General features: G+C 32.4%; 4 protein-coding genes across 8 annotated transcripts; 2 read left to right on the top strand and 2 right to left on the bottom strand.

Moving 5' to 3' along the window:
• Window positions 1-549: 549 nt before the first annotated feature.
• Window positions 550-17437, top strand: LOC117156272 (uncharacterized). 4 transcript variants are annotated; one of them, XR_013060002.1, is made up of 8 exons: window positions 580-13236; window positions 13736-13942; window positions 14038-14157; window positions 14246-14503; window positions 15658-15774; window positions 15843-15914; window positions 15989-16180; window positions 16636-17437. XR_013060002.1 is itself a non-coding variant. In XM_033333145.2 (8 exons), the coding sequence occupies exons 1-8, from the start codon at window positions 1486-1488 to the stop codon at window positions 16058-16060; spliced, it is 12492 nt and encodes a 4163-aa protein (XP_033189036.2). In that variant the 5' UTR covers window positions 581-1485; the 3' UTR covers window positions 16061-17437. The 4 variants fall into 4 exon arrangements, 3 of the variants coding, with proteins under 3 accessions (XP_033189037.2, XP_033189034.2, XP_033189036.2); XM_033333145.2 differs by having other exon boundaries at window positions 581-2395; window positions 2501-13236; window positions 15989-17437; XM_033333143.2 differs by having other exon boundaries at window positions 15989-17437.
• On the bottom strand, window positions 16709-23296 carry pic (DNA damage-binding protein pic). Its single transcript, XM_033333147.2, has 5 exons — window positions 22983-23296; window positions 22760-22908; window positions 19725-22450; window positions 19219-19615; window positions 16709-19149 (listed from the first exon to the last, which is right to left on the bottom strand). The coding sequence occupies exons 1-5, from the start codon at window positions 23050-23052 to the stop codon at window positions 19066-19068; spliced, it is 3426 nt and encodes a 1141-aa protein (XP_033189038.1). The 5' UTR covers window positions 23053-23296; the 3' UTR covers window positions 16709-19065.
• On the top strand, window positions 17642-18580 carry LOC117156279 (ADP-ribosylation factor-like protein 16). Of its 2 annotated transcripts, none has more exons than XM_076624055.1 (3): window positions 17642-17848; window positions 17951-18263; window positions 18377-18580. In XM_076624055.1, exons 1-3 carry the CDS (start codon window positions 17642-17644, stop codon window positions 18403-18405), a joined length of 549 nt encoding a protein of 182 aa, XP_076480170.1. In that variant the 3' UTR covers window positions 18406-18580. The 2 variants fall into 2 exon arrangements, with proteins under 2 accessions (XP_076480170.1, XP_033189045.1); XM_033333154.2 differs by having other exon boundaries at window positions 17951-18267.
• A 1058-nt stretch (window positions 23297-24354) lies between the features above and the next one.
• On the bottom strand, window positions 24355-26050 carry LOC117156277 (Hexamethylene bisacetamide inducible). The gene is made up of 2 exons (XM_033333151.2): window positions 25672-26050; window positions 24355-25420 (listed from the first exon to the last, which is right to left on the bottom strand). Exons 1-2 carry the CDS (start codon window positions 25903-25905, stop codon window positions 24389-24391), a joined length of 1266 nt encoding a protein of 421 aa, XP_033189042.1. The 5' UTR covers window positions 25906-26050; the 3' UTR covers window positions 24355-24388.
• Between the last annotated feature and the right edge of the window lie 950 nt (window positions 26051-27000).

Raw genomic sequence — 27000 nt, 5'->3', positions numbered from 1 at the left:
AACAATAGTGTTTTTCCATTAACGATTAGTAATCTCTGCATTAACGATTATTAACGAATACATCGCTCTTTTTTTATACAAACGGTTGGGCACTATCTAATGAAAGATAAAACAAGTAATCGCAATTACTAAATAGACAATTTCCACATAAAATATATTGAGAAAGTTAATTATATTTCATAATGTCAAAATCTTCGTTGCTAAATAAACTCATATCAGTCATATAAGCTAGTCATATACGCTATAAGGAAAGAATTGTTTCACACATAGGTATATAAAGATGCTAGTCGTATGCGAGTCATATTGGTAAATCGTATGCGATATAGGAATAGAAAGAGAAGGCTGCACAGAGGCCTCCTCTATTCTTGTCTATTCAGGTATGTTTTATACACTAACGAGGCTCGTTGGTCGGTATTACACTACATATTTACTATATGAATATCTATATTGACTATATTATATTATATTTACTAATATTAGAATATTTACTATATGAATCTCTACACAACGTTTTCTTCGTATTCCTATATCGCTTTTTCAACTTGTTCACGCATTCTATCTTTATATCTCTATGGTTTCGCATATTAAATATTATGTGAAATATGTTTTACATTAAAATTTACGAACAATATAGTCGACAATATAAAAAGTCGACTTTGTGAAGAGCATTGCTATGTTAAAGCTGACAACGAATGTGAACAATCTGAAATGTTAGTCAGTTCGTGACTGAATTTACGTTTTTAAACATGAACAGTGAAGATGTAATTAAATGAATAGAATACGTAGTGATTGTGTATCGAAACATATTTGCTATAATCGCACGACACGCGATAGTGCTTGAACATTGACTATCACATAAAGAAGTTGACATTTTCTAAAAGTAGTTAAGTTTAATGTAGCTATCTGACAGCGAAGTATACGTATTGTTTATCGAGATTAGTGAAACTGATTGTGCAACATGGCGATTATATTTGAATAATAAGTACACGTCGTTTTATTATTGTTTCGCTAACGTTGCGGGGATTCTATATTTTTCTTACAATAATCCGAGGATAATGAGTGTATACTAATTGTGACATACGCGCGCACGCACACACACACACACTGTTGCAATTAAAAATCGTAAGGATTTAATATCAGTCGTAAAGACGTGAGGAGTGAAAAGAAGATTGAGGAATAAAAGAAGGATAGTCCTTTCTGTATATTTTGCACAGAGCTTTAATTTATTATGTATGGTAATAGGTTGTAATATTTTAAAGTTTGTGTTAATAACTTGATGGAGCATTAGAATGAACATTACTTTAAATGTACAGATTTCTTAAAAGTATTTCATTTTCCAAAATAAGAAGACCCTAATTAAATAAACTATGCAGCATATAAACATTAATATAATAGGTTTAGTGCATTTTAAGGGTCGTATGACAGTGAACAGAACTGTAGACTCAAATGCACTGTGATAATTAAAGTGTCATAATTAACAGTGTGATGAGCAGCAGTGGATATCGTGGAAGAAGCTTTGGACCACGAGGAGCTCGTACAAATGGTCCAGCCAATGGCTTTAATGTTCCCAGATTTCCACATCCTAGTTTTAATCATCCACGACCACCACATAGGTTACCTGGTCCTGAGAAATGGATAGAACGTCCAAATTTTGCACCATGGCAGCAGAATAAAAATTTTCATTTGCAATATAGAGGAAATTTACAATATCGACCAAATAGCAGGGGTAGAACAATAGGTGGTCGTGGAATAGTAAGATTTTCTGGGCCTGGTAGACCAACATCATCTCAATTTCATATGGGCTTTATAAGAAATCCTATACATACAGCATTATTACCCCAAGAAGAATTAATTGAAGATAAGCCTGTATCAGTACCACAAACTCCCTTGCTTGGTTCTGAAGAAGAACGTCAGCAAAAGATTGCAGAAACAGCTGACAAATTAAAGAAAAAATTATCCTCTATAACAGAACAAGAAATTACAAATTTTTGGGAAGATGATTTGCCTATATTACCAAATAATGGTTCTGAAGAAAAAAATACTCGAAATAAAATTATCCCTGAGCTTAGACACGAACCACCTGAACTTAACCTGACATTCACTGACCTTAGAGATATAGGCAGGATTGATTGTAATAATTTAAAATTTGGCAATGTAGATAGTGAATCTAATAATGAGATTTCAATTAGTTTTGAGAAGAAGTCTACAGATAATATAAGTACAAATAATGAAATTACAATTATAGATGAAGAAGAATCCCTAATCATCTTGGATTCATATGACAAAGATGACTTCAAACAGTCAAATATGTTACTGGAAGATGATAAATGCCATGAACAAATACATAACGAATTGTCTGATTTTAAATGCAACATAGAAAACTTACAATTGCAAGGTAACAATATTACAGAAAGTTTGATATCTTCAAACTCAAATAATGTTAATGAAAAGTTATTAACTTTGAATTTAGATGAGAATATAAAAAATTTATTACCGACAGATTCAGTAAATATTTCACTGCCAGAAAGAGCTTTAGATGTTAATGATGTAGAAACAAGTTCTATATCAGTATCAACTACAGACGATCAAAATGAGTTAAAGATAGATAGTCCACAAAATCAAAACACTGTGCAAGTAGATATACAAGATCCAAATAGAGATAACACACAGGATACTAACATCAATATACAACATAATAATCACACAGAAACAAAGCTGCTTGAAGATAATCAAATCCAAAATAATTTACAAAGAAATGTATCCCAAGAGGTAATTCATCAAAATTTGGAAAATGTATCTGATTGTTCTCGAAAGAGATCACTTAATTTTCTACCACCTAATGAAGAAATTCATTCAAACAGCATCTGTGATTCTACATCTTCAACATATTCAAATTATGAAGCAAATAAATTAAATGATGATAAGAAATTAAATAATCCACCTGTTTTTCAATCAAAGGTCTTTAATATACCTCCTAGGTTAACTCCAAGGATTGGGGGGCCTAGAGGCCATTGGGTTTTCCAACAGAATGGAAAAAATTCATTTTTTAGAGGATCACAGAGATTACCATTTCATGGTAATCGAATACCTCCACCAAGACATGTTAAATCATTTAAAGCAACTGATTTAGTTCCAGTTGGATTTGATCCACGAGCACCACCACCATTTACGCATAATGTACCTGTTTTAAACCATGACTGTCAGCACAATTCAATAGCGCTATTTTCTTCTAATGATTTGCCTCCCGCTTTTGATCCAAGTGAACCACCACCAAATATAAGATCAAAATCAGGTACTGAACCGTCTAATAAACAAGAAAGTGTACAGTCTATGCCCTCTTTAGATTTGAAAGGTCAAACACCAAGTACTTGTCAGATTAATTTAAAAGTTATACAACAATCGCCTACCTTTGATCTCAGGGGACCACCTCCGAGAATTTCAAACGTCTCAGTAACAAATAATGAAAAAATACCTGAATTTAATCCTCAACACCCACCGCCAAAAATTCATAAAAGGGAGGAAACCCTCCAACCTCCACCAATTTTCGATCCGCGACTCTCATCTCAAGAACGTTCTAATCTATTTGTACCTTTAGATGCATCTAGGTCAACTACAGTGCCAATGAATTTAATGGACACATCACCAGCATCAGATTTTAACACTGGTCCCATTGTACCAAATTTTGCACAATTGCCTCTTATAAACATACCATCGCGTCAACCTTTTATTTCTAATGTACGGATGAATTTTTCATCTGTTATATCACAAACAAGTAGCGGACAAGAAATAATAAGGGAATTTCCATTGCCTCTACCTCCTATGAATGTCACTGAAGGTCTTCTACCACCACCAAAAGAACCTTCAGTGGGAGGAAATTCCAATCCTAATCAAAGCATAAACATGGATGATGGGTTAGAAGATATGCAAGAAGCAATGGAATTTGCAAAGCAAATAATGAACTTGACAGAAGAAACAAACGATAAAGATAAACCTACAGTTTCTGAATTACCATTGACATCATCCAAAATTCCAATACCAATCGAAAGTACACATCGTTCTTTGTCAGTAGAGAAAGGAAATACAAGTAATACAAGAAAACAAAAAAAAAATAGGAATAAGAAAAGTAGACAAAATATAGTCTGTGGGCCAGAACTAATTTGTGAGAAACAAGAGGATATAAAGGCAATAGATGAGGGACAAAGTGTACAAAATCAGAGTAAAAATACCGAAAATGCATTATTGGCAAGTGATCAAATAAGACCCAAGGTGGTGTTCAACTTAAACTCCAAAACAAAGAAAATACATAAACCGGAAGAGTGGCATAGGACTGTTATAAATATTCCTGAAAACAGAGAAATCTCGCAACAAAGTGCAATTCAAAATTCAAATAAAGAGAGGGCTCACTCTAGGAAGCATTCTTCTGAAAGTAACAATAACACGAATCAAAATAAAAATAAACAAAAAGAGGCGAAAATTAACAAAAATGCTGATCCACAAGTCATCCCTATACATGAAAAATCAAATTATACATGTTATCGTTATAAAAATTACGGAGATTTGGAAAAATTACATGCGCATTCTTCGAATACAACACTAACATCTAGTGACATAGATATTCAAAAGAATCAAAAATCAAAAAAAGAATCTGAAAAGAAAAAGGTTTTTACCCCAGAGGCATTATGGAAGAAAAGAGTGATCAGTCGTTTCCTGAAAATGAGTAAAAACGATATTTGCAATATGGTCAATAATTCGAGTCTTCGTAAGTTTGATATTGCAATGGAACATCTGGTGAAAGAAAGAAAGTCGTCTCTTTCTTTAGAACTAAGAAACATGGAAGACGAGAAAATGAAAGAATACGATAGAATAGAATTTATGAATCAATTGAACGCTATGTTAGATCCAAGCGCTGTTGTCGGTATTACGGATTTACCTACAGAATTTATTCATCATTTGAGCGAAGTTTTACAACTTGATATACCGTTTGATACTGAATTATCCGAAAGTCAAAACGCAGATATCGAAGAGATTAAAATTATAAATCAGAACGAAAATCTGGGAGTACATTCGTGTGAGGATGTAAGGGAGGAGAGTCTAAAAATCCCATCTACTGAGTATCAAGATCCTCAAGACGAAGAACATGCAGAAGATAAATCTATATATAGTAAAGAAGAATCTATTCACTATTCCTTGAACACAGAATCGAATGTTAATATTTTACAACAGGATACAAATTCGTCGCATCGATCACTATCAAATGATCGCGAAATCGAGAATACGCATAAGAAACAACAGCAACCACTATTTAACGAAGCTGACTTGGATGATATATTGTTTCAAGTAACAGAGAGAACGAAGAGTTTATCAAACACGAGTTTGCCTGTGGAACCGGAGAAGAGCATTGATACAGGTTCAGGTGCTTCATTGGTTCAAACAATAACAGAAGCTTCTGAGTATAACACTTTCTCACAGATTCCTAACAAAACAGTAGCTGATCTCGATGATATTTTTTCAGCTGGGATCGCGCGAGTCAAACAGTTAGGTAAAAGTAACGCGGATATAGATCATTTAAGAGCGCGTAAATCCAATTCCGAAGATCGCAACACGCGTCACGTGTCTAACCACGAAAGGTATGAAAGATGGAAGAGAAAGGAACGAGAGGATCCGGATACATTTAGGAATTTAACGAAAGAAGAATGGGAAGCGAAGTATGGACTAACTAACACTTTGGTAGCTTCAACTATTGTGCGAAAAAATACCTCTAACAGTGCAGAAAATTTAAGCAAAGATGAGAGAAATAATCGCGCTCCGAGATACTGCTCCTCAGATTCACCAATGAGACATTTAAGCATAAGTCCTTTAACCCGCGAAGTTTCTGTGCATAATTTAGATAGGTGTATTAGCGATCCTAGCGAGATAAAAGAACTACAAACAGCAGAAATATCGGCAAGTAGTAGCGAGACCAGTTCAAGTAATTTCAGCGACAGTGACGAGGAAACTGTTTCTCCCAATGTGACAAAATTGTTGAAAGTAATAAAAGAAAAGGAAAAGATCGCAAAGCAAAAATCGCTCAATGAAACCATCAGAGATGAAGTAGTCGCTGAGATAGAAAAGGAATGGAAAGAAAAGAGTAAACATAAGGAAAGAAAATCTCGCAAACGTGAAAAAAGGAAAAAAGACAAGAAAGAGAAACGAAAGAAAGAGAAGAGAAAAAAGAGGAAAAGGAATTCTTATTCGGGTTCGTCAAAATCTACCGAACAAACCGAAGGGTTTCGGGCACTGACAGAGGATGAGATCAAGAAAGAAGTAATCGTCAAAGAGGAATCGATGAGTTCGTTCGAGGAGAATGCTTCATTAAATGACACAATTAATAATATTTCGGTTAATCGGTCAACTGAGTCGCTTAGTAAATTGCAAAGTTTACAAACAGAGGAAGACTGCACTGTACTTCCTGTTACTTGTGAGACCGTATCGTCGCAACCTAAGAACAAACCCACGATTGTTTCTGTAGTGACGCAACCGAAAACTAAAGCACAACTCAAACAAATGCCAGAATCCAATAATGCGGAACAGAGGCAAATTATGGAGAAAGTAACGGAATTTACAAAGAATAATACAGTGAATGTAGATAACGAAAAGACGAAAGATCCTCTGGAAATGAATAGAGATTACGAAATAGCGACGACGAGTAATAACGAACGAATAGACGGAATGTTATCTATGAATATCTCTTTACATCAAACTAATATACCTTTACTTACTGAAGAATCATCTCCGTCTATTCAATCGCACAGTGAAGCTATCAGTGATAACAACACAACGCATATAATGTCATTTGCAACCCATAGTAGTTTAAATATTGTTCTTGATACTAGTACGAATAATCAGTCTGTTGATGAAAAAGCATGTACAACTAGTTACTCGGTGGAAAACAAGAGTGGCGGTTATAAAAAAATAGACATAAAAGCATATAAAGAGCGCGCGTTGCAGAGACGTTTGAAGGAACTAGGCGCGTTAAAAGAGGCTCCTGCAAATTCTGCTTCGTTGATTCGAGAATCTCACCATTCTCTACCTACTGATAAATCTAACGTGGAATCATTAGAAGCAATAAGCGAAATAAAAACTGAAATTCATACAAATAAAGCACAACTAGCGGATCCACGGTTAACTACGGTAAGATCAACGAGTACGCCCACTTCGGAGGATTCTGATAAAGTAGAGGCCAGAGAGAAGAATAATTTGGAAGAAGAGCATCAGACCATGGATGTCGCGCAAGAAACTAAAGAAGCCGTGATTTCTATACAACCGAAAAACTTCAACGAGAAGAATGAAACTCGATGCATCGATGATTCAAACATTTTTAAAGATTCTGTAAAACGTATGGAATGCAAAAATGATAACAAATCCTTGTCGAAAGAAATTGACAAGCAAGAACTCGACGAATTTCCGAATAGAAAGAAATTAAAACTAGAATCAGAGAAAAAGCCAAAGAAACCAATTTCAGATGTTGACTCCTCTAAGTTTAAAAATATTCGATCAGAGGGAAGTAAAGAATTGAAATTGAAGAAAGAGAAAGCTAAGAAATCGTGTGAAAAAAAGAAAAAGAGTTCGAAGCTGAATGAATCTAAATCGATAGAAGAAAACCCTGTAGAAAAACATTCTCATAAAAAGACGCCTGATGGCAATAAAAAAGTACCGGTTGTAAGTTCACATGCCACCGATCAAAGTGAAGTTGAAAAAACAAGCAGTCATAATATTCATGAAAATTTATCTAAACTTCAAACTGTTGAAACGTGCTCGGGAAACGCAGAAGTGATAATTGATAGCAAAACTCTACAGAAAGAAGTTAATACTCATTCCGTGGTAAGACAAAACAACCAAGTGCTCACTGATAGTAACAAAGAAGCAGTAAGCATTAATGAAAACGTTGCACTACAAGATAATGAAATAATTATTTCGAACCAGCAGGTTTTAAATGAAGAAATGGCGAGAACCCAGGACCAAAACTTAATAAGCTCGGAAAATGTAAAAAAAGATAGTGAATCAAATAAAGAAATAGGAGAACATACAACTAAAGTCAATGAAGTGAGTATGTTCGCTGAATCTATGTCCGCAGTAAGCTTGAACAAAGAAAAGGATATATGTAACGACATGTCATCAGTAAGCTCAACGTCTGTTGGTCATGTTCAACCAATTCGCACTGAAAAATGTATGACAAGTACACCACCTCTTGTTTCGAACTACATTGGCGAAGAATCCCATTCGTTAAGCAAACAAATCGATGTTGATATTGAAAAATACAGTCATACAATTAATATTGAACATTTGCAAGATTCCAAAGCCGCTGGTAATTCTACTTTGGATACGAGAATCCATTCGGAAGCTATTGTTAAAAACGATGATATAAATGCAGAAACGAATGATGTAGAAGAGCAGGATAGGACTATATCTCGGTTAAGTCAAAAATTAAAAACTTTATACGGTTATAGTAAAGTACGTGGTAAAAACGAAGTGAAATCTCCAGATAGTCGGAGTAGTCCGTTTAAGGGTTTTCTCGCGGATACCATCGATAATGATATTTGTCAAGTAACTCTATTATATCATACAAAGATGAACAATGCAAATATCGAAGAAAACACAATAAATGAATACAAAGATTCCAATCAATGCTTACAAACATGTTTCAATGATAAACCCATTATAGTATCGAAAGAGGAAGAGAAAGATGGTGACGAAGATTCTTCTAAGAAAATGGACGAAGAAAACGAAATATTCTCAATTTCTAATTTAGCAAACGAGCAACAAAATATTACAGAAAAAACGGTAGATCATAGCTTAAATGTGAAAGATAATATCAAGATTGATGATACGACGTTGGAAATTAAGGATGAAGATATAACAACGGAAAATGATCAAACTTACGATCTTTCTGCTCAACCGAAATTTTTATTTCTAGCTAACATAGACAATCATCATGATGCACTTGACGAAGATAGCCAGTCATTTATTGTTTTAGACGAATATATAGACGATACAGATGAAAAATCGATCAAGAAATTGAGTTCTCTTGACTTAGATCTTGAAGATTGTATTGCGCGAGATGCAGATATTTTTACGACTAAATCATTGCAGGAACAAGAGAATTTGCCGAGTGATATTAAATCATCAAGTTTTAACTCAATAGCTTTTAACGAGTTGTCAGAAGTTTTTGATAAGAACAATCACGATGGGAAACTAAATCAAACTAATGTAACATCTACGCGTGAAAATGAGAAATCTACGTCGTCTGAAAAAACTACTGCTGTTTTTCCATCAGAGTTATTTGCGGCTGCAGAGAAGACTGTAAATACTACAAATCTATTTTTTCCTATACCTCCATCAAACGAAAATTTAGAAGCAAATTCAAAAATATTAAAAACTACTAAACCTATTAATTCAATTAATTCAGAAATTTCAGTAGAATATCCACAAAATATTATTAATGCAGCATCTGAAAATATTTCTCAAAAATGTGCAACGATCGAACCATCATCGATTACAGAAATAAGAATCGAAGAAAGGAATGAACATTGTACCGATGTATCAGAGGATAATTTACTGCATAATGTTCAATCTTCTTGCGCAACCGAACCAGTAGTTACACCCCTTGAAAGTGAAAGCTCACAAAATTTAAATGTTCCAATAAAAACTGCCAGGAGAAAGTCCATAGAGAACTTTCGGAATACTGCATCAATGCCTGAAGCAAATGAAGAATTTCTAGAACTGAGGGAACAACAGCAAGTGGATAATAATTTGCTAGATAAGCAAATATCAGTTCCTTGTGAAATAAGCACGTCCATTGATAGAAATTTATCTATCAATTATAATGAAGAATACGAGGCACGAATTTCGAATAAGTTGAATCAAAAAGACAAGAATAAGACTTTAAATAACATAATCGATAAATCGAAAAGGAGATATAAGAAACGGAAGCCTACTATTTCAAAGAAGATAGTGAAGGGAGCATTGACATCAGATACTGCAAAAATTAAACATCCAACCATGAAAGAAGCTGTCATGGCTAGGATGATCGCAATCGATGTTGAAATCCATAAATTAATGACAGAAAAGATGACCCTCTATCAAATGTTAACAAGCAATACCTTACCAAACGACAATAATTTACAACAAAATGACGTGACACACGAAGACAGAGAAGTTGAAACGCCAGTAATTAGACCTCGAACTCCATCCGCGTTAATGACACAATTACTTCAGAATATCGAACCTAATCCCGTAGCAAATCAATGTGCCAACACATCTATAGGAAGTTTACCTACAAAAGACAGTCCGATACAGCCAAATAAATCTAAGACATTGTATAAACACGATCATCATGCAGAGAAAAGGGGAAGCTGTACTTCTACTTGTGGTTCCGATGATGAAGAGATCGCATATCATGCCGAAGATACTAAATCATCTAAAAAAAGAAAGAGACAAAGCTCTGAAAGATCGGTTGAAAGATCGGTTAAAAGATCGGAAAATAAATCAGACAGTCAGAATGTATGCACCAAGGACACACAAAGTACAGTTACAGAGAAGAAACAAGTTAATAACGCAATAAAAGTAACACTTAAAAAAATCAATACAAAACGAACAACAATAGAACAAAATTCTGAACAGGTTTCAGTGAATGAAACTATATTCCAAGAAGATATCAATAAAGATATAAGTAAATCTCAAGAGACAGAAAACATTGAATCTGTGGAACCTCAAATACTTAATGAAGGCACTATTGAAATAAAAGTACCAGAGCTTAACAAAGAAAATTATTTAACAAAAGATTGCAAAGAAAAACATGAAACTTCAAATAAGACAAGTAATGACGTAGATTTAGTAGAAAAACCAATGGAGAACAAAACACCAGAAAGGTCATTGATATATTCGGATGATAGTACTTGGGATTCTCTTCTTCAGAATCCAAGCACAGATGATCAAAAGAAATCAAACACTGGCCTTGCTTTGTTAGAGGAAACGTATAAGAAAGAAATTGCGAAAATGCGAAGAATAAGAGCCGAAGCGCGAAGAAAGAAAAAGAGAAAATTAGAGAATTTGTTACAGATTGTGAATACTTTGACTCCTGACGAGGAGGAGTTGCCACTGTCAGCTCTATATGCTAAAAAATTGCATCAAAAGAAACAATTATTGGATTCTTTCGAACAGCAAACTAAACAACAAACAGGTGATGATCCGCAACTGTGGAAAAACGTAGTTGAAGTGATAAACGCAGTAGCAGAAAACAGAACACAAGATCTTTATGTAGAGTCATCAGAAAAGCGATTAACTAATTGCTCTGAAGGTGTCATATCTGCTATACCAAACCCAGAGGTAAACTCTGAATTTAGAGATAATAAGGAGAAACAGATTATAAATTCCTCACTAAGGAATATTAAAGAAGTTTGCATCGAACCATTGATCGATGTTAACATTTCTGACAATAAAAATGAAAGGAATAATGTTTCGAAGAAAGATGATTTACAAATGTTATCTAGTAAATCGCAAGAATTTTTAAATAATGAATACTTTCAACAAGATTTGGAAATCAGTGTGTCATCAAAAATTGTAATGAATTTATCCGAAACATGTACAGATGATACATCTATGAATATCGAAGCAAATTTAGTAAAATCCTTGGTACAGCAAGCTGTAGAAAATGATAATGTGAAAATCAATCGGTCGACGTCAATAAAAGATTCAGATTCGTGTCTTACGGAATCAAATTCAAATAATATTCGCGATGGGCAGAATATCTCGAACGTCTTGGAATATTCGGAAAAAGCTGAAAGAAAAACTAATATGGAAACTATGGAGTCTACTTTGCAAAACAAACTAAATAATACTGACGAGAATATTGCAACACAGGAACCTACTAACAGTCAATTTGTAAGAACATCTGAAGATACTCGAAATAATTATGATGCATCAACTGAATCTAACAATGATAAAAATATTGCTATTATGGATGAAACTACATCAAAGGATAAATTTGGTTTTAAACTAGAAAACGTAAACGAAGCAAATATGCAAGATTCCGTAGTTTTGCACGATGAAGATAATAATGTTGACAATACTGTTGAAGAATTCGATTGTATACCTCAAAATGAACGCTTTGTAAGTCTTAAAGAACATAAAGAATCACACAAAAGAAAAGATATTGAGCGATTTGATAAGACTGCATGCGAAGAAAATAATAATCAGAATTGCGCATCTGTTTCTTCTTTTACTGAGAATACAGAAGCGTTAAAAAGCGATGAAGTATTAAGTAAGAAATCGTTTAAGCATAAGAGAGGAAGCAGCAAGACTGCTGTTCGACGAAGCTCGAGATATGCCGAAGAATGTGTGAAACGTATAAAATTAGAGATTGATGTAACCGTCCCAAATACTGAGCAGGAGGAAAAGAATTTCAGGATGCAGTTTCCAAGTACATCACCATGTGAAGAAGTCGAAACTATATCAATAAATTCTAGAAGAAATCGTAATATTCAAAAGCCAATAATGAACAGAAAGCGACGCACGCCTATTCTTCCAGAAATTGAAGTTGTGGCACATGAATTGAATTCAAGTAATGAATCTTTAAAAGGAATTAAAAGACACAAAAAACATACAATGTCCGAAATGATGAATTGCGTAGTACGGATAGTAGATTGTAGACATACGATTTTGAATCCTAATGTAAGCTTAGACGTATTACAAAAGTATGAAATATCCAAAATTAACACATACATCTATCCTAACTCTACTCAAATGGATTCTTCCGTAAGTCTTGCGGAATCAACATCAACCAAAGATTTGCCTACTGTATGCAAGACAACATCATTGAGTGAATTACCACGAAGTCAGGCTTTAAAATTGATTAAAAAATTCGACGATACAACACGACTTGTTAATGATCAAATAAGTTCCATTAAAATTAAGAAAATACCAAGATCTGCAAATATGGATTCACCTGTAAATGATGAAGAATGTGCAGACCGCAATATCGAAGTTATGCCAGTTTTAGCGAAGGAACCTATTACTGTAGACATTATACAGAATTGTGATAAACCAGATATTGAGATTGTGGGAGAAAAAACGATAGTTACTAAGAATCAACAACACAGCAAGTCTGGATCAACATTGACTGCAATAGATATAAATGACGATAAAGAACTACCGAGGACGCAATATACGGTTCATAAAGGTCCTATTTTAGATATTAAGGTAAAGAAACGGAAGAAATAATGACATGAAAGTATGTATTAAAGTAATGCATAAGTATTTTTATTTTTTGGTATCAAACTCTGTGATACTTTCTCTTCTTTTTTATAACATAGTAGATCCAAATATTCTTTGAAACAAAGAAATTGTATTATAGTCCTAATTTGTATAGAACCATTATACTTTTTTGCTATTATATTTTATTTTTCATAAAATATTTATTTTGTCATATAAAGTGTTCTATTGGCATATGATATATACAAATATAAAAATACAGGGAAATAGTGTTAATACAATCTGTAAAAATGTCTAGTTTTCAAATTTCCACTTGTTATTTTCCTCTTACTTATGTTAGTGTTATTTCTATATTATAATGCAGTTATTTGTTATTTCTCTTTTTATCTATAATCATGAAACTGTTACCACTATAAATAACTTTTATCAGAATTCTACAAGTTAGATTAAATTTTACAACTTAATAATAGGAAAGTATTTTTTCTAGGTTTTTGAGAATTCATTCCTAGCCGCAAGTGAAGATGGCAGAATATACAGGTACAATCAAGCATCTAATGGAATATTAAACATCTACAAAGGTCATCAAGCAGCAGTAACTTGTTTATATGTATACAATACAACTAGCACAGATATTAACAAAGAATGGATGTTCTCTGGTTCATTGGATGGAACCTTACGATGTTACAACATAATGGTAACAGTAACAAGTTTATCAATTTAGCATAATACATACATGTTGTTAACTCCTTTTGCTACATATTATTATTTATTATAAATAAATTTCATTAGACTGGAGTGCAAGTAAGAGATACAGCGGATATAGGTAGCCCCATACAATGTATGGATGAAGCATGGGGAATAATTTTTATTGGTACTAAGTCAGGGCATGTATCACGCTATCATATAAAGGTTCGTTGAAAAATGTTATGTATAAAATTGTTTTTATCGAATATGTATGAATATCATTTTTGTAACAAAAAATGTATGAATATTTCAGTCAGGTACTATTAAAGGAAACAGCATACAGTTCTCAGATAAGTCTGTATTAGCTTTAAAAGCAACTAACGAGGGTCCACGAAGAGTTCTTATCGTAGCATCACGTAGTCAACCGATAACGATACGAGATGCTCAAAATGGCCTATTTCTTCGCACAATTTGTGGTCAAAAAAGTCACACTGTGTATAGTTTGATGCGTAATAATCATTTGATTTATTGTGGTACAAGTAGCACATCTATACTTGTCTTTGATTTTACGGTTTGTAAAAATAATATATATAGGTACAATACAATCTCGATTATAGGACTTAATAAGGAGACTTCATATATTTTAAACCAAATGATACAAACAAACAATTAAACGCTATATAAAATCTTTCGGATCCCATATCTTGCCTCTAGGTCATGTATATTTTAATGCGAGTGATTTCTTCTAGCTGCTTTCGTTTCATGTTTCGAACCATTCAAGCACTTTTTCGAGAGCTACAATTGCTTAAGAATAAAAAATGAGAAGGCACATCTTCATTGTAGTCATCCGTTCATTCGTCCACTTCTTGATCCAGAGTTTTGTTATTAACACTTTGAAGATTTTCATTGGTATATACTTGTGTGCCAATATTATATTTCTTATCAAATTCAAGCCAATCTATTACATCAGTTCTGTTACGATCTTCGCATTCTGGTATGCTATGCAGCGTTGCAAGCCCACGAAAAAGTTTTTCTACACTAATGCTCATTTGGTGAATACTGTGACGTAATTTAAACTTTGGTGAAAATTAGGATTTCCATTTAATTTTTCATTAAACTGCCAAACTTCCTCGCATATAATCGGCACTGATATAGGTATTTCTTTATGTCTACATTGTAGAAACCACTAGTAACGAATCGTGTCGAAATCATTATTTTTTGCCAGTTTTCAACTTGTTTGGGAAGTGCTAGCATTCGATAAGTCAATATCCTGTAAATGATTTTCTATTGCTCACTCTTTATTTTTTATACCAATGACCGTAGATTTTCCACCATAGATATTCTTGTGTTAAGTTTATTGCATTCGCGCCATTTCTCAACTTTTTCATGATTTTATATTTTGTTTCAACTGACAATATTACTCATTTCCGTTCTGACAACACTGTTGCCGTGAGGCTTTGAATGTAAATACCATACTAAAATGCTGTGAAGAGTTTGTTCGAATTGAAAAGTTATTTCCGATAAATTTGATAGAAGGAAATAAATACTGCATGGATTACATACACACATAGTACAAAATGTACCGATAGTAGAATATTCCGATGATAGAATGCTTGAATAATGAATGCCCGGATAATCGAGGTTCTACTGTATAATCTTCCATGTTATCATTGTAATACAGCATCATCATGTAAAATTCATTCTTTGCATTCCTTTATTTTATAGAATGGCGAACAAACAATGCAGTATGATGCTGGTGTAGGAATTGTATGCATGCGTCTGTACAAACAACTATTGTTTGCCGGTTGTTATGATGGAAATATTTATGTATTTAATACAAAGGTTAGTATGAACTTCAAAACTAATGTTAACTATGAAAGAAATTGTATTAATCTTTAGACAAACTCTAGGATCATCAACTTGTGTGCAGTATACCTGGACCTGGTAATATGTTATTAAGTATGGAAGTCATAGACAATAAGGTATCTAAAATATTCTATTAAAATGCTATTAGAATATTACATTAAATGTAATATTCAAACATTTATTTTTTTAGATCATAGCTGGTAGCAAAGATAAACGTTTGCAGTCATGGCAAATGCCACGACAAGTACGATCTTTACTATAGAAAGTGAATCAAGCTTGAACTGACAGATCCTAGTCTAATCGTGCTCCGAGGAAAAAGATTATTAAATTTGGAGTACAATCTGCCTATGAAATCATTGTACAGACTCAGAGGAGTTACTTTGTAATATATATACATATATACATTTTATTTGCGAGAAAATGCACATAAGTAATATATATAAATATGTTTGTACAAAAAATTAGATAAATTATTAATATTGCGACAAAGTCAGTACATTTGAAAAACGTGGTAAATTCTTGTTCTTTATTCCATTTTGTAAACTCGCGCTAGTAGGGGTAAGCCTCCTGTGCCTTGTGCGTAACATGTGTGTGAAATGCTTTTTTTCACATTCTATAATAATGATACAAGAAACATAAACATGATTACAAAGGAGTGCACCCTTTATCGTTCAAAGTTTTTGAACCTTTGCACTTGTTACTTTTTCTTTTGTATTTGGACATATATTGGATATATATATATTAAAGTGTTATGTGAATATATACCTATAAAACAGTAACACAATAAGTGTAAATGCTAATAATAATTATATTTATTGTTTTATATTAAATTTGTAGGTGGCCTGACAGCATTTCGTAATTTGCTTGATTAATGCAAAAGATTGAGGTGTGTAAAGCCAACTTGTATGGAAACATTTATTTAAATTAAATCAATAAGAAACGTGAGTTTCATCGCATCGATGGAATGCATATCTTTCCGAATAAGAATCGTTGCAATAATTTGTTTCGTTGAACTTATATCTTTCTTTGTCAATTGTTACGTTATTTTTTAGGCATTGTTCCGTAATTCGTAATTATTTTACACCTTTTATCTTATATTATTATGAAGTAACTAGTAAAAGAAAGATGTGTTTCTACCGATGTTATTAACAAAGAATGTTAGAATGTGATTATAATGAAATGTATATGTTAAAGAAGAAAAAAACCCGTCTATATTACATGAATTGCAAAATCTTTTTAAAGAAGCATAATGTGCAAACAAGTTCTATACAACTTTGGTTTATCTTTAACATATATTATTTCGTTCATTTCGCATTGTACTTATAAAAATAATCATTTACATGCACATCACTGGACGTACTACGTTGTACTTTACTAATTTATTATGTATCTAGTATTTGTTGCATGTAACAATAAAACATTGTTCTCGTATTTTTGGCAAAGTTCGTTACATTTGTTTTTGAGAGTAAATTTTTTATGTAAACTAGCGGTAGTAATGTACACAATTTTAAAATTTTGTATATTAAATTATGCGAAAGTTATGAAACGTGTACTGAAATACCCAAATCTCATATATTGTTTGTTAAAATTTTACTAATTATATCGACTTAAGGAATAAAATTTATAACATATTTATTAATATTAATTTTCATTTCACAAATGTTATTCCAAATTTTTATAATGGAATAATCAATTGATACTAATATAACAAATAATCTATTCTCTATAGAAACACGTTTGTTAAATCAATACATTTCTGTACATATGAATTTCATGTTTCATGATCAATTTACAAATGCACAACAAGTTCAATGTTCCTTCAATAAGTATAATAGTGTAAAAGATGTGTCTTTGTCTTGGTCCTGTTAAATCGGGTAAAACATTTTTAATGAAACGGTTACAAGGAGATGAAATAGATAATGCGACACATACTGTTTCTACGAATGGCATAAATCTTTTTACAATAAAAAATAGTACCGGAGAATTTGACATGATTATTAAAGAAATAGGTGGTAGTATGGCACCAATATGGAAACATTACTTTGAAAAGGTAAATCGTTTTTTCGAAAGGATTATGAACAATAAAAATATATAGGTTGAAAATTTTAAATAAATCTTCGATAATTTTCTAAGTTATTATCCTGCTTTTTAGACACGGAAGCTTATTTATGTAATAGATACAAGCAATCTTTGCCAAATAAGCGCGGCGGGAGTATTACTTTACTCATTATTACTCGATCCTAGACTGCGAAATATAAAAATCGCATTAACATTGAACAAAATGGACCTTTCTTATCGTCAAATGCGCAACGAAGCCTTACTTATACTTCATTATTCACGTCTACAAAAGGAAGCTACGCAAGAATTATCTATATTTGAAACTAGTGGAATGACAGGTCAAGGTATCGAAGAATTAAGAAACTGGTTGTTTGATCCAATCACTTTAAAATCTGCAATAAATGCAAGCAAGTAAATTTAATATATATATATTATGAAAAAATTTTATCAGAAAGTGAATATTTTTTTATTATTTACACTCAATGTTACAAAGATATAAGGATTCTACATAACTTTTCAGCAATTAACACCGATATAATTGTAATATAAATCATTAGCAAGTCTTTGTCAAGTTTTACAATTTATTACGCTCAAAAGTGGAAGTATTATCAAAAGTGAAGTTCATTAATTGAGCATATGACATTTTTATAACTTGACGTCAATGTAACTGATTATTAACTTAAATAGTCTTTAACATTTTAAGACATTTAAAAACAAAAGATAATTGTCGCAGTCGATCAACAAGTTTTTAAATTCATTTAAAATAAGTACTATTTAAATAAATGTTATTAATTATTGTAAGAAATACGTTATCTTCGATATCACAATTATTAAAATATCGAAATAGGTGCACATACTGACGAAACAGTAATTGAAGCGCGGTTTTGTCAATTTGTATGATTAACAAATCCTTAAAATAAGTTCAAAAACTTTCTGACCAGTTTTCACATATGCATATATAAATATTTGAAGTAAACTGTTATTAAAAAATTAAAGTACAAGAGTACAGATGTACATAACAAAGCATCTTCACAAGAATGGAAAAGAAGAAAAATGTATTTTCCTACTTTCTTGTACTATTAATGATAAATAGATAATTGTATATAAATTTTTTAATTTGTTACCCAAACATTTAAGATTTTTCTTATCAATCTATCTGTGAGCTTTTCAAAATATAATAAACTATACAAATCAGCCAAAGAACTACATCTAATGTATTCTTGTGAGATCTTCTACTATTTTTACAAGATCATCCACTGTTGCTTCTTTTTTCATGCCACTAGGATCGTCGATCTATAAAGGAGAAAATGAGTTAAAAGTACAATAAATTATATATATAATTCAAGGAACAATTTTATTTACCATTAGACCACTCGCAACGTCTGCCATTTTATTAGGACTCAAATCAAGAAAACTTTCAATTAAATCTCCATCTATAAAACCTTCACACTGCTCGATTTTTAATTCGGTGTTAAAACTTCTCCAAAAATTGTGTTCTATTTTACCGACGCTTTTTATTACACCTGTTAGTCTTTCTTCAAGATTTCTTAAGAATTCATAAAACGTGAATGGAATTTGTGTGACTAAACCAATCGCTCCACTAACAGTTCCAAACAATACACAACCTTGTGTAGGTGTACTTGATTCACCTAAATTTTGCATCACTAAAGATCCATGTCGGAAGACGTTAACCATATCACCTAAATGAAATTGTCCAACTTCCTGCATTTGTTGTCTTTCATCTTCTGAAGTAGCCGCACTAAAATAGATTTTAACTTATTATCACATAATATTAATAAATATAAACATTTACATTCGATACAAATTTATCTTTTTATTTAAATTAATTTTAAAAATTAATGTCTCACCTATCTTTCTGACAAACAAATAGATTAAAGCAATTTTCAGCACCTAAGAAAGTATCATCATCTAAAATTTCAATAGCAGTCATCCAATTTGGATTATAATCTCTTGCTATTTCTTCAAAGCAACCTTCCATTGTTTTATATTGCAACAAAGTGAGAGATCTCATAAGATCTCCAACTAAAATGAAATCTCCTTTTGTTTTCAAGTAAAGGGCAATGATATTATTAAAGTGGCTGCATTCTAATCTGAGTTCCTTCTCTGCTGTCCATTCAAATAAACGAACAGTGCTGTTGATACTAGCAAGAAGTTTTCCATTGAATTCAGTTAAAGAATAACATGATCCTTTGATCTCTTTTTCTGCTACTTGCGTAAGTTTTCCATCACTCCAGTGATATAAAAGTATTCTACCCATCTTCGGTTCAGTTTCATCTGGATGAACAAGTGCAGTTCCAACTATATAATAGGAAGTAGGATCTTCACCTAATTTCGTTGATATCAATGATAGCGCATATTCAGTAGGCATTAACATATGTGCATGTAAAACTTCGAAAGTATGTTGATCAATAATGAGTAGATTATGTACTTCAATTTCTTGGCAAATGTCACTAGCTGTATGTCCTGTAGGTTTATTGTAAGATGCAATGTGACTGCTGCTAGATGTTGAAGCTGCTTGTGTAGATGCAGAATGTCTTACAATACTAACACCGCTACTATCCTGGATATCAACACGCATCGTTATTACTCCAAATGTTTGAGAACTTTCCTGATAAGCAATTCGTCTCGGTGATTCCCCGAGAGGGACAGTCCGAATATGTAATTTTTGAATTTCATCGATTGTTCCGATTGTCACTGTACTATCGGTTGCTAATGCTAAACTATCCGGATATGATTCTGCATTTAGAGAACACATATGATTTACTTCCTTTAGGTTAACGTTGCTGAATACTAGTTTGTGATTTGATGAATAAATTACAGTAGGCCTATCGGAACATGCGAAAACATTAGTGGTGAATAATGATCTAAAAGTTCTTAAGACCGTCGGTTGCGTACCTAAGGTAACTTTCTTTTTGTCAGAAAGTATACCATTTTGTTTATGTAAAGTAAAGTAATACATGCTACCATCTCCAAGAGCACAAAGCAAATATGTATTACCTTCGAAACATGTCATTAAAATAGATCTAGGTATAATTTCACCACCGAGTAATTCTTTGTTAATTTCTTCCAAGGCAGGTAAAGTTAAGATACGAACAGAAATATGTGTCCATAAACCTACTGCTGCAATTTTTGCTTCTGTATGACCATCCAATGGAGATATATCTAAACAAGCAACTTCATATTGTAAAGTAGCAAATCCTTTTGGTACAATTTGTCCACATGAAATTTCCATATAAAATAAATCATTTCCAGTAGCACAAAGTACCTGTGTGCCATTGCAAGCAACTACACTAATAGTTCTTTTATTCTCTGGTTCCCATTCAGAAACAACTGTTTTAGTTTCATGTGAAATTAATCTGGCAGATGTTGGTGTTATCTGAATAAATAAATCATTTGTAACATTACCAGTATGAAAGGTTTGTTCATCGGCAACAAAGCCTGGAATATCTGTTTCTTCAACTTCTTCTCCATTTAAAGTCAAAATTCTGGTTTGTCCAACAAAAGATAAGACCAAGGTGTTGTCAAAGTTACCACCACCAACTTTTAATGCCCACATACCTTTAATACCTGGTAAATCTATGCTTGCATGTTCTTCAATACCTATTCCATTTCTAATAATTCTAAGAGAACCTTCCTTAAAAGCTCCAGAACATGTAACCATTTGTCCTTGTCCCTGTCTTTCAAGATCAACTACTGCCATGTCAACTATGGGTGCCAAATTAGTAAAAGTTTCCATTGGAACACAATACGAACCATTTTCATCTGCTTTTGTAATTAATTTAACTAATTGTGAATCACCCAATCTACTACCAACAAATATTACTCCATTATCTAAATATGTAATACATTCAGGTATGCTAATTTCTCCTAGAAGTTCAACCTTAAGATCTTTCACTACTTGTGTACCATCTGGTTTCTTTTCTTGTTCCACAAATAACATAAACAAATGTCCAGCCATATCTCCTAACAAATATCGAAGTCCTTGATTATCAACTTTAGCATAGCATGTAATAGTACTCTGTTTTATAATTGGAGGTACAACTGCAACATACGTGTTCCCATCATGGTACAATATACTTTCTTGGCCTATTATTATTGCACCACAAATAGGTGAAGGTACAGGAATGACTATCATAGCTTCACGTTCTACATTGTCTTGTCTCCAAGGTACTTTAACAAATTCTTTGTCTCTTAAAGAAATTTCATGTGTTTTGACATGTCTTCCATTAATATCTTGGTGAATTAGAATTAAAGTGGGATTAGCACATCCATGAAGAAAATTCACATCTTGTACTTGATGTTCTTCCATACGTATTGATGATGCTTTTAATTCTGGATTGTCTTTGTCAAGAGGTATAATTTTAAAAAGACCATCATATAATCTTAAACCAATTACACGTGCTTTAGGATCAATCACAGCTTTGATTCCTGTTTCAGAAGCCTTTCCAATACGATCTGCTACATTTCCATGTGCTTTTGTTATAATTTCTATATTTTCTCCTTCTCCAATACATTCCAAAATCATAGCATTGTAACGTGTAGTTAAAAGAAACAATAGATCTTTTTTCTCATGCTGCAGAAATATGTTATAATTCATTAATTATATATTAAATCATTTTATTGTGACTTAAAATTCATGCTAATGTATCAATACATATATGTACTTTTATGCATCAATGAACCCATGCATGAATCAAAGATAATTAATTCTTTGTACACGTACAAGGTTATATTACTCTCAATAAAACTATTACAAATACGTATTCGGTAAAATACGTGAAATACAATGAATTGATTGTATTAAATATTAGCATAGAAAACACAAATAACAAATAGGATATTTTATGAAAGTTATAAAACAAAGATACTAGTATAACCTTACCGGCGGCCTAAAAAACTTAACGACTGCAATTTTCCCATAAATTCCAACTTCTTTCAGTGGTCTTAACCCCTCTGGAGTAACAAGATATATTTCTAATCGGACATTTTTTGCTAAGATGAGATTCAAATCCGTAGGCGAAGTAAAATTACCTTCATACGTAAAAAGAAAATAATTGTTTATCTACGTAAGCAGAAAATTTTGTTGCACATCTATTCCTACTTACCTGTCACACATGCAGTGACAGCTGTAGGCTTGTGTGCCGTTACCACATAATGATGAGACATCGCTTTCATAATATTTTGTCCAACAGCAACTTTTGGAAACTTGTTAATACTTCAACCATAAGATATGACCAAACCAAACACTGGCCTTGCGTGCTTTTCAATTTCACGCGCCACGAAGTTAGCAACGTTTCACAGTGTATTAAGCCTGGTTCACAATAAACACAAGGTCGTGTTTAAAAATCCTTTCAGTAGGTTACTTCTTCCATTATTAATTAGGCAAATTATACATACATACATATACATATATGTATATAGCTTAATTGAAAACATATTCATAAAAAAGATGTGAAAGTATGTATGCTATATTCAATTACAAAAAATTGTCAATCAAATGTTAAAAATTTTCTATTATTTAAATTCACTCTTCGAAGATATTTTTTTATATAATATTTCATATACCATTGTTCTAACAAATAAAAGAAATCAATTATTACAATACATTTTACAATATATCTTACGATAATAACAATGTATTTATTCAACTTTTATGGTGAATTATATTCTACCATAATAAAACTATCCCATAATCACTGAATTCATATTATTGAAAATCATTTTAGATGAAGCTCATTCATTTCATTTCTTTGAGTTAAGTTTCAGGAGAATAATTATAATAAAAAAAAGAAATTTTCAAATTTATTAAAAACTTGAAGTGCAAAATATTTTTAATATATATTTTTAATATATATTTTAAATATATTCAGACCATAAACTAATATCTACCTTGATACCTTAAATTTATGCAATTGTACAATATCACATTATTTGTAACATTAATTTACGTCTTTGATTAAATCTAGTTCTATAATTTATTAGTTAATGATCTGTGAACCCCAAATTTATAATTTGTACCAGCAAATGGCAGTTCATTGAAAATTATTAAATGATAGGGTTAGTAGATAATTCAAGTGCATCGTAATTAGTACTAAATGAAGATAAAATACCATTGTAGAGAATACATCACAAATATACAACTCTTCTGCAAATTTTATCAAGCACATAACAATCTAGTCTGCACAGATATAAATTTTACTCTTCCGTAAGATTAGGTATGTATTTCCTACTTCATTACACATATTCAAGTTTACACAAAACAGTCTTAAAAGAAACATGGGAAGTAAGTTGTAAGGACACATTCAAGGATAATCTAAGGTTACATATCTAGTATCAGGAAGAGGATTTTTTACTGCATAAGTGCAATTGTATTGCATTTAAACCAGTCTTGTTTCCTAAATTGGTAGGATCAAAGGAAATATGCAGATCCAATGACATGTTTAATATGACTTGTACGTTAACTCTTAAAACATTGAATAGACTTTCGTACGTAAAAACAGCTCTTTATAATTTATGTAGGGAGACCATCAATTTTTTGAACGTTTACATGACCATTTGACAGATTAACTGGAGTCATAGATGCCTTAGAATTGTCACTTGAGCTACTATCACAAGTATCACTTTTACTATCAGTACTAGACACAGAACTATCTTTTCTTTGACTACTTTTACTTCTAGAAACATATCCCATAAGTTCCGAAGAAGAGCTAGAATTTGGAAGGAGACAACTACATCTGCTCCTATTCCCATTACTTGTACTATCACTGTCGCTTTCGCTATCAACACTCGAAACTGGACTGCTATGCCTCTTAGCTCTCAATGATTCATTTTCCCGTTTTAACTGTTCATTCTGTTGCATTAAATCATCGATCCGTTGCTGACAGATTTTTAATTTTTTTGCTGATTCTGAATCTGTACTACTACTGTTGCTTTCCAAGTCTCGTTGTTCTGTTTGATGAAAATTTTTACCACGTAACCGTTTTGTCAATAAATCTACTTTTGCTTCTAATTGAAGATATTCCTGTATCAGTTCTGATTTACTTAATGTGCTTAATCTTTCAGCATGAAGGTCTTCATACGCAGTTGAGAATTCCTTTGTTAAAAATTCTTCTTCGTCTTCTGGAGACGAATAAAAATAATCTTCATCAGAGTCAACACTGAAACTAGAATCTCGCGTACGAGTAGGGGCTGATGGTTTTTGAAATGTAGCAGGTAGTTCTGAAGATGCAGCTTCTGAAAGCTTTTGGTCAAGATCTGGAAGATCACTGTGATCATCCATAAGAAACTGTGTGGTATTATATGGTGCTGGAGGTTGTCTACCAGTTTTTGCCAATCGACCTCTAGATCTATATCGCAGCTGTTGTTGATATGACAACTGTTGTTTAGAATATGGTTTTAATTTTCTATGCTTAGGTTTACCTCTACGAGTTTTTCTTTTTTTCGTTGCAATATCAATTCCATCTTCATATTGACCTCCTTCCTGATCCCCACTACCACTACCACTTTCAAATTTTCCAGAATTTTTTACTAATAACTTGTGATACTAAAACATAAAAATAATTACATTACTCTCTAATATTCAATTTTTTAATTATCTTATTATATATTATGCTACATTATACTATATACATGCAAGTGTACTATATTAAGAATATTAAGATTATTTAATACGATCAGCCTTAATTGAATTTCATTATAAAAATAAATCTGAAAAACTAAAATTAATAATTTATTCGAAATATTTAAATTTTCAAATGGTGCATGTTTTAAAACGTTCGAAAGAAAGTATCTTACGGTTTTCTTATTGATATAGTCATTTCTGTTGGCATTTTCGCCAGTAGAGAGCGACACTTGTTCCGTAACAGGCAACGATGACGCCGCAGGCGTCGGCTCTGCTTGTACGCCCTTCACGTCATGTACTTTATCAATGCCGCCCGACACTTTCTCCATTACAGTTTTGACATCATGATTCTCCATATTTGTAATATTAACCAGAATTCGGTGATTTGCAGTGGTACTAGCACTCATTACCGTTTAAAAGCACTATTTGACCCACCGATACCTCCTACTCTCGTTTTATGAATCGTACACCATCACTGCAAATAGCGACTGAATCGCCATGTTTGATTTGTCCGTGATTCCTAGCGATAGCGAAGCGCGACGTGTGCTAACGTTTCAGGAGGAGTAGGGAGTTTGTTCCAAAAGGTGGGGCAAATGTATTTGTTCCCACTGAACCCCCCGCCATTTTCGCTTATCCTTCAAACACTGCTCCCTGAGAGACTATGGCGACTCTTCACTTCCATACACTGCACCCCTACACTCTTTATTTAATGTTTATTGTCTAGAGTGAACGATAAATGTACACGGCAAGTATACTTTATCATCATAGTATTTCAGAAAAATTGGGTATTTCAACCATGTTGTATGTTTCAAGAATGTACTTAAGAGTCACAGAGAAGCTAAATCAACTGACTATCAAGATAAATCATTTTGTTCCTGAAAATGTAAGCATTAATAGTAAGTACTAAAATGAAGTAATATATCGAAAATAGAGTTGATCGATTTAACTTCTGAGTGATTCATATTAGATTGTACAAATAAAATTTATTATAATTAACAATTCAAGTTTTAAGTAGGTGACTATATTGTAGGAAAAATGTAAAAAGTATCGTACTTTCTAATAAATTGGAAGTCTTTTCAAGTCGATTCCTCGCGATTTCGTTGTTTGTGGCTCGAAGTTCAACACTCACGTTATTCAATATGTTCCCTGTATATCTATGATTCTGTAACTTCGCTAAACAAGAACCTTTAATTTTTAGTCAGCACTCGATCGAGTGAGGTGAAATGGGCTTATAAGTCGTAAATAGAAAGTATGAAGTTGTTTTTTTACATAAAATTGTTCATAGTTAATTACAAGTTTAATAATGTCTCTACTACTTTTAGGTGAGATGTATATATATGTATAGTATGATTGCAAGAGTGTATGTATGTGTGTATGTATACATATATGTATATGCATGTAAGTACATGCTGTTTTCTATGCTACGACTGAAATGATAGCAGTTTTATATCTTTTTAATGCAACGTAATTTCGCTGTTTATTACCAACGACGCTTGATCTCA

Source organism: Bombus vancouverensis, chromosome 14, assembly GCF_051014615.1.
Source record: "Bombus vancouverensis nearcticus chromosome 14, iyBomVanc1_principal, whole genome shotgun sequence".
Taxonomy (NCBI): Eukaryota; Metazoa; Arthropoda; class Insecta; order Hymenoptera; family Apidae; genus Bombus; species Bombus vancouverensis.
The sequence above is the reverse complement of the archived record's forward strand: the minus strand, read 5'-3'. Positions and strand labels throughout refer to the sequence as shown.

Excerpts from the sequence above, each read along its gene's own strand:
- LOC117156272 (XM_033333143.2), top strand. The coding sequence starts at position 1,486 with ATGAGCAGCAGTGGATATCGTGGAAGAAGCTTTGGACCACGAGGAGCT. Across the intron at positions 14,158-14,245 it reads TATCACGCTATCATATAAAG|TCAGGTACTATTAAAGGAAA; the intron begins GTTCGTTGAAAA and ends TGAATATTTCAG. Across the intron at positions 15,915-15,988 it reads TGGAAGTCATAGACAATAAG|ATCATAGCTGGTAGCAAAGA; the intron begins GTATCTAAAATA and ends TTATTTTTTTAG.
- LOC117156279 (XM_076624055.1), top strand. The coding sequence starts at position 17,642 with ATGTGTCTTTGTCTTGGTCCTGTTAAATCGGGTAAAACATTTTTAATG. Across the intron at positions 17,849-17,950 it reads GGAAACATTACTTTGAAAAG|ACACGGAAGCTTATTTATGT; the intron begins GTAAATCGTTTT and ends CCTGCTTTTTAG. Across the intron at positions 18,264-18,376 it reads AAAATCTGCAATAAATGCAA|CAATTAACACCGATATAATT; the intron begins GCAAGTAAATTT and ends ATAACTTTTCAG.
- pic (XM_033333147.2), bottom strand. The coding sequence starts at position 23,052 with ATGAAAGCGATGTCTCATCATTATGTGGTAACGGCACACAAGCCTACA. Across the intron at positions 22,909-22,982 it reads TGTCACTGCATGTGTGACAG|GTAATTTTACTTCGCCTACG; the intron begins GTAAGTAGGAAT and ends TTACGTATGAAG. Across the intron at positions 22,451-22,759 it reads TTAAGTTTTTTAGGCCGCCG|CATGAGAAAAAAGATCTATT; the intron begins GTAAGGTTATAC and ends ATATTTCTGCAG.
- LOC117156277 (XM_033333151.2), bottom strand. The coding sequence starts at position 25,905 with ATGAGTGCTAGTACCACTGCAAATCACCGAATTCTGGTTAATATTACA. Across the intron at positions 25,421-25,671 it reads ACTATATCAATAAGAAAACC|TATCACAAGTTATTAGTAAA; the intron begins GTAAGATACTTT and ends TTTATGTTTTAG.